The sequence below is a fragment of the Sphaeroforma arctica genome (assembly GCF_001186125.1).
Source record: "Sphaeroforma arctica JP610 unplaced genomic scaffold supercont1.189, whole genome shotgun sequence".
Classification (NCBI taxonomy): Eukaryota; class Ichthyosporea; order Ichthyophonida; genus Sphaeroforma; species Sphaeroforma arctica.
Genome location: NW_014040369.1, coordinates 108,472 through 116,393, shown reverse-complemented (window position 1 = coordinate 116,393; position 7,922 = coordinate 108,472). Strand labels below are relative to the sequence as shown.

Sequence of the window (7,922 nt, the reverse complement as noted above, 5' to 3'; positions counted from 1 at the left end):
AGAGTTATTACTATTGCATTTTACAGTGATGGATTCATAGACTCTAATTTATAGCGAAATCGAATACTCTGTCATGAGCAACTAGCCTTATCTGATCTATATTTAGGAAATATTTTAATATTCTAAGATCCCGCCTTTATCAATACGCACACTTCATATCCGCTATCACTCTTTCTTCTCCGACTGTCCTATTGTCAGACATATGTTACAAGACATCTCTACGATGGTCTCTCCCACTATAACATCCTGTCCATCTATCTCGTCTGTTCAAAGATGTATCGTCCTATCCAGCCTTGCACTATATCTCTTACCCATGCGGTGTTTCACCATTATCCTCATCTCTTCTTTCGCTTGTGGTGTGTGCAGTGATGTCATGGCGAGTCGATCCATGGCAACATCGCAGAAACTGCGCTTTCGTGTGCGTACCGGAGACAATCTAACGAAAGACCAGGACCGGTTGAAGGCGGCTGTGCTGATGTCACTGGTAGGTATTTGTAGATACACATTGTGTAGCTATTTTATGTGTGCGTATGTATGTACGGATGAAGGTACGTGTGTATACACATTGTGTACGTATATTGCGTGTACGTATGTATGTACGGAAGAAGGTATCTGTGGATATAAATATTGTGCAAGTAAATTATGCATCTTATGTATATATTTAGATATTTGTGTCCAGGCGTGACTTGTGGGATCAAGAGTATGTTTGTAGTATGTTGTGTGCTTATGTTGAGGATTGTATGTAAGAAATATTCCTATACTTGAACTCTCAGGCCATCAGTGCTTGATCTATTTTATATAACTCCACTGACATGCACGCTTGTTACATAGATATCGGACTGCTTGTATTGTGGTTGTACTACATCACGTGTATGTGATCAATTGCCAATGCCCAACCTTCCTACAGCTAAAAGCACCAGCACATGAACTCATGATAGCACACGGTTAAACACCGTCCCTCCCCCACACACCAATCACAAGCAAAACCACGAGCACACACGCACCCTCATACACATTGCTCTGTGCACATTCACTGACGATGTGATTTGACTTCGTTTGTTATTGTCATGCAGGCGCAATGGCTGGACGACGGACAGTCTTCCTACACACAACCACTACGCCAATTGACAGCACAGATTGGGCTACTCAACTCCAACGATTGGGATACCACCGCAGAAACCAGCACACCCCCACACCCACACATGACAGCACAGACACACGCACAGACACACACGCCCATGCACACGTACATGTCGCCTGAGGTCATCCGTAGTGTGCTGTCGTTTGCGGCGCATCTGTCGCCTGCAGATGCAGACATTCGCTTTGCCTACGCCAGCCACTGCTTTGCGCTGGGCAAGCACGCGGTTGAGCACGTGCACACCCGCGGCAACCGACTCGTGTTGGGCCGGACAGAGTGGGATGCGTTGACTACAGCTGTGTCTGGTTATTTGTCCACTACCACGGATGGTACGGATGATACGGGGGCTGAGCGTGAGCAGCACAGTACGATGTGTGCTTGCACCGAGAGCCCAGAGGCATTCGTGGAAAGGGGGGATGCGTATGTGTGCAAGTGTGGGTGTGGGGACTGTAGAGAAGGCGTGTGTACCACTCGGCTGGTGGTTGCCATAGCAACGGTGCTGCAGCGGGTGGAGTGGAGTATGGCTGATCAGCTGCACGACACCGATAAACACATCGCACCCGTAGCCATCGACACTCACACTAACGACACGGGCAAGCAATGGCGCATCACGCGAAAGAGTTTGCAGATCAAGGTGAGTGTGTATTGGAGAGTGTTTTTATGCACGTGAGTGTGTATGGATGTCATGCGCATGTGTACTGGAGAGTGTTTTTATGCACGTGAGTCTGTATGGATGTCATGTGCGTGTGTATTGGTGTGTTTTTATGCACATGAGTGTGTATGGATGTCATGTGTGTGTGTATTGGAGAGTGTTTGTATGTACGTGATTGCGTATGGATGCCCTGTGCGTGTGTATTGGAGAGTGTTTGTGTGTACGTGAGTGTGTATGGAGGTCTATATGTGGATGTGTGAGCTTGTTTCCATTTGCTAGTATGAGTGAAAGGTGCAAATAACGGAGACAGACTTGTTTAGAATGCGGTCGAGGATAAACAAGATGGATCGCAGATCCCTAAAACCCTAAAAATCCTAAAACATTGCCATAAAATTCTGTATGTAAGCAAACTTTTAATTCTTGTCACAGCCAAGCTCATGCTACTGCGTCCACGCATACATCTTTGTATTGGGTTGTGACCTCGCTATTGGGTGATGTCTGTCACATGTATTGGGAGGTAACCTCACTATTGGGTGATGTCTATCACATGTATATTGGGTGGTGTATACCACATGTATATTGGGTGATGTATATCGCATCTCCCGTTGTGTTCCCATTCACATTGTTGTGATGGCCTACTATGCACTCGCCTTGTCTCGAGAATTTGTTCACTGCAGTGATACCCTAAAACCCTGACGTCTACGGATCACTGCAGGTGCCATGTCGCGCCATTTGTTAATGCGCCGAGACACACTCTGCCGTCCACATACCATACCATACATCTCGTGTATCACTCCCTCACACAACACATCTCGTGTAACAATCCCTTACACAACACATCTCGTGTATCACTCCCTCACACAACACATCTCGTGTAACACTCCCTCACACAACACATCTCGTGTATCACTCCCTCACACAACACATCTCGTGGAACACTCCCTCACACAACACGTCTCGTGTAATACTCCCTCACACAACACATCTCTTGTAACACTCCCTCACACGGTTCTTTTTCCTTTTTTCCTTTCCTCTGCAGCTCCATGCCTTGCTGTCACCTCACGCTCACAAACACAAACACATGCACATGCACCCCCCCCCACACACGCACATGCACCCCCCCACACACACCACACACTCATCTACAGGCAATCACGTACACGCGGACCACAGCGAGACCGCTCTTACTTCCAATGGAGGGGTTGTGTGCGAGTGTGGGTGTGTGCACATGTGTGTGGACAGTCTTGTGTGTGTGCGTGATGCATGTATCACACGCACACTCTCGCCGCTGGCTCGGGCGGCCGCAGAATACTTTACCTACCTGCAGATCACTGCGGGCGGCGTGGGCGGCTCCGATGGTTCTAAAAATAGAACGGCCGATTCTATTAATAGAATGAAACCGTCCGCCCATCTAGGCCACACGGGCACACAAGCATCCACACACACACAACCCAACACGCATGCGCACGCTAACGCTAACGCGCGCATTCGATCCCTGGTGGCACCGCTTCGTCTGTTGAAGCTGTTGGTGCACTTTGGGCCAGAGCTGGCTGGGGTCATGACAGGTGTGTATGCATGTCGCAGCGTGTACTGTAGGCAGAACTCATTTGCTCATAATGTTATCGTACTTCTACTACACAGCATTTAGTTGATGAGGCACTAATGTATGTACATCACACCACACGCATGTGTGAACATACACTACCTGGCAACAGCTGCCCTATACTTCATCGTACAAATGCATTCGACTTTTCTTTCTCCGTATGTGAACCATAGAACACACTTCCACACTCTCACACTCTACAGGTGCTATGCATCTCCATCGATTCATTTCTAAGCACTCATTCTTAATATCATGCCTTGTTAACCAGTTGTACTGTCTCTCATCTATCCCCCACACACTCTCACTCAACAAGTGCTATGCATCTCCACCCATTCACATTTAAAAACTTCTTCGTAATCTCCTGCCTTGTTTAACAGTTATACTGTCTCTCATCCACCACCCACACACTCTCACTCTACAGGTGCTATGCATCACCACCCATTCACATTTTAAAACTTCTTCATAATTTCCTGCCTTGTTTAACAGTTATACTGTCTCTCATCTACCCCCCACACACTCTCACTCCATAGGTGCTATGCATCTCAACCCATTCACATTTAAAAACTTCTTCCTAATCTCCTGCCTTGTTTAACAGTTATACTGTCTCTCATCCACCACCCACACACTCTCACTCTACAGGTGCTATGCATCTCCACCCATTCACATTTTAAAACTTCTTCCTAATTTCCTGCCTTGTTTAACAGTTATACTGTCTCTCATCTACCCCCCACACACTCTCACTCCACAGGTGCTATGCATCTCCACACATTCATTCTTAAGCACTCATTCTTAATCTCATGCCTTGTTAACCAGTTGTACTGTCTCTCATCTACCCCCAAGTTATACAGTCTCTCATCTGCCCCCCACAGACTCTCACTATACAGGTGCTATGCATCTCCATCTATTCATTTGTATGCACTCATTCTTAATCTCATGCCTTGCTAACCAGTTGTACTATCTCTCATCTACCCCCAAGTTATACAGTCTCTCATCTGCCCCCCACACACTCACTCTACAGGTGCTATGCATCTCCACACATTCATTCTTAAGCACTCATTCTTAATCTCATGCCTTGTTAACCAGTTGTCCTGTCTCTCATCTACCCCCAAGTTATACAGTCTCGCATCTGCCCCCAACACACTCTCACTCAACAAGTGCTATGCTTCTCCACCCATTCACATTTTAAAACTTCTTACTAATCTCCTGCCTTGTTAAACAGTTATACTGTCGCTCATCTACAACCACCACTTACTCACCGGCACAGATGGTCTGCAGACCACTCCATGGGTTGCCCCCTGATTGTTTATAGTTATTGTCTCTCATCTACCCCCCTCACTCACTCACTCACTCACTCACTGGCACAGATGACCTAGACACCACTCCGTGGGTTGTTACCTGTTGTTTAAAGTTATCATGTCTCTCATCTACCCCCCTCACTCACTCACTCACTATCACAGATGGCCTGGAGACCACACCATGGGTTGTCTCCTGTTTTTAAAGTATCATGTCTCTCATCTACCCCCACTCAGTTAGTCACTCACTCACTCACTCACCGGCACAGATGGTCTGGAGACCACTCCATGGGTTGCGTGGGCGGCTGTAGTGCCACAGTTGCTGGCGCAGTTCTCTCATCCAGAGCAGTACGTGTGCGACCGCATTGTGGCGTTGATCTCTCGTATTGGGCTGGTTAAGCCGCAGGTACGTGTGTATGTGTGTGTATGTATGTATGTGTGTGTGTATGTGTGTGTATGTATGTGTATGTGTGTGTATGTGTGTGTATGTGTGTGTATGTATGTGTATGTATGTGTGTATGGGTGTGTATATGTGTCTGTATGTGTGCGTATGTATATATGTGTGTGTATATGTGTCTGTATGTGTGCGTATATGTGAAGGTATACCGTACGATACCCAAACAGAAGTACGCCAAGACTTCGGCTGTATACATTGCCATATGTACATATCCATAGTTCTGAGTCTCCTTACAGCCCCCTCCAACACTCTCTCCCCATTCTTCCTATCCCTTCCCAACCCATCGCAGGCAGTGGTATTTGCTGCACTGGCGGGTGCGTGGTCGTCTCGTCAGCTGAGCGAGAGTGTGCGTGAACAGTTTGAAGTGGTTGTGCAGTCGCTACGGGCCACTCACGGGTCTCTCGTGTCGGGTGTGGAGACGCTTATGCACCAGCTGGCGGGTCTAAGCCAACTGCCCGAGGAGCGGTAGGTGTATGTATTGGTTAATAGACTGTGCGTGTAGAGATAGGGTGTATGTATTGGATATTAGACTGTGTGTGTAGAGGTAAGGTGTATGTATTGGATATCAGACCATGTGTAGAGGTATATCATCCCCATATTGCTCGTCGTCAAGGTATTATATACACGTTTCTGGGTTTCTCTTCCTGTTTTTTTTGGTACTCAACTGTACATCAGCACTAAACAAAGACTCTACACTAAACAATGGCTATGCCCATGGCAGGTGGAGAAGTGTGTTGGGTCGACTGGCGCGGGACGTGGCGCAGAGGATCCATCGGCTAAAGTCACCGCTGCACCGCATAGCCAAGAGCACTCACATTGGAGCCCATGACAAGGCACGGGGGGTGTGCGGCTGCGGAGAGTGTACTGTGATATAACCCTAAAATCTAAGATATGGCTGTACTGTGATGTAACCCTAAACCCTAAGATGTGGCTGTACTGTGATATAACCCTAAACCCTAAGATGTGGCTGTACTGTGATGTAACCCTAAACCCTAAGATGTGGCTGTACTGTGATATAACCCTAAACCCTAAGATGTGGCTGTACTGTGATATAACCCTAAACCCTAAGATGTGGCTGTACTGTGATATAACCCTAAACCCTAAGATGTGGCTGTACTGTGATGTAACCCTAAACCCTAAGATATGGCTGTAGTCTATTGTGTATGGGGTATAGTGTAGTGGTGGAGGCTGCTTGTAGGTTATGTAGCGTGTGTGGTCGGCGTGGTTGTGTTTTTGTGTTGGCTCGTGCACATTAGTAAACTAGGTTTATTATGGTTGTTGTGATGGCTGCTGCAAACGGCTGTTGTAGTCACGTTATCTCATAGCTGTGTATATAATAACTACATTATTCATATCGCGTCACTGGTCAGGATATGCGTGCGACCATGGGCGATTACATAGTGTAGCATTAGATGTGTGTGTGGAGCGACATGCGCCTGTACGTGTTGAGTAGCGATTAGAATGCCTGGATAACATATACCAAGCTGAAGTCACGTGTGTGGCATTGTCTGTGCTCTGTGGTAGAAGAGTTCTCTGTCGTGTGGACACTCACAGAGACCTACATGAACATTCGGTCGTCGTGATGAGTGTGTGTATGCCAACAGCTGTGTCGAGTGCAGTTGCCAAGACACTCACGTTACGTGTGTATCAGCCGTCTCTTTGTCGTTGCACTGGCCACTCCGCTCACAGCCGTACCCTCTCACCACCCACAGATCACCATCGCCGAAAACCAGTGCAAAGCTGTGCTAGATCCGCTCGTTCATGAACTAGAGCGCCTGCGTGACCAGACATTCTGCTCGACCAATGAGAACTCAGGACACACTAGGCCCAGCTATAAGAGCCAATCAAATCACGATCGTCACTTTGCGCACACATACCGCGAGAGAATAGAGAGTGCTTTGCAAACTTTGTCGTTCCCTTGTGGCAGCGCCGTCTTGGATGCAGCGGTTGTCATGGCAAGCACCAAGTCGTCGAGTGGTAAAATCAGCTCCAGGTAAGCCTTGAAGTCATCGTCCGCAACATGTAGTGCGGTTCAGTTTTGTGTAACGTATATTTAGTATCGTGTGTGTATGTGTGTGTGTATGTACGTGTATGTGTGTGTGTATGTATGTGTGTGTGTGTGTGTGTGTGTGTGTGTGTGTGTGTGTTTATCAGCTGTGTTAGTACTGAAAATACGTACGTAATTTCGCTGCCGTTACACACAGCTTCATTGTGTAGTGTGCGTAGGTTGCCTTGCTCTGACTGTTTGCTTGTGTCCTCAGCCAGCGGCAAGTATATGCGTTCGTATACGCCTCATCAACTCTCATTGCTACTACGTCGCCACTTTACACTGCCAAGACATATACAAAACACAGTCATAGACGTATCTAATATAGCTTAACCCGGAAAACCCTATACCCTACTACCATACCCGCTCATGCCGTCGGCCCTGTTCACTTGCCTCTTTTGCAGTGCTGCGTCTGCAAAGTCTGACACTCCGACTTTACAGTCGCTACTGTGGGGACCGTTCAATGACATTCTGGAGTCTCTCAATGGACAAATAAGGAGCAGTGACCGCACCCGCAAAAGACTCAAGCTGGCTGACATTGCCCCGGGGCTGGTTCAGGCTAATTTATCCGCTGTTTATCTGCCACTTGATAGGTATATATGTATATATACGTATATTTAGATAAATATATATATATATATATGTATATATATATATATATATGTATATATATATATATATATATATATAGAATAATAATATATATATATATTATTATATATATATATATATA

At 46.7% G+C, this 7,922-nt stretch overlaps 1 protein-coding gene across 1 annotated transcript in view; it reads left to right on the top strand.

Annotated features, from left to right (window-relative positions):
* Window positions 1-7,922, top strand: part of SARC_03639 (hypothetical protein) — a gene marked incomplete at its 3' end in the record, with an annotated part of 13,220 nt that overhangs the window by 2,527 nt on the left and 2,771 nt on the right. Inside the window, exons 3-10 of the mRNA XM_014302568.1 lie at window positions 367-484; window positions 1,074-1,772; window positions 2,830-3,355; window positions 4,955-5,091; window positions 5,432-5,607; window positions 5,864-5,975; window positions 6,855-7,135; window positions 7,594-7,782. Coding sequence (XP_014158043.1) covers window positions 367-484; window positions 1,074-1,772; window positions 2,830-3,355; window positions 4,955-5,091; window positions 5,432-5,607; window positions 5,864-5,975; window positions 6,855-7,135; window positions 7,594-7,782 — 2,238 coding nt within the window. The remainder of the gene's footprint in view (window positions 1-366; window positions 485-1,073; window positions 1,773-2,829; window positions 3,356-4,954; window positions 5,092-5,431; window positions 5,608-5,863; window positions 5,976-6,854; window positions 7,136-7,593; window positions 7,783-7,922) is intronic.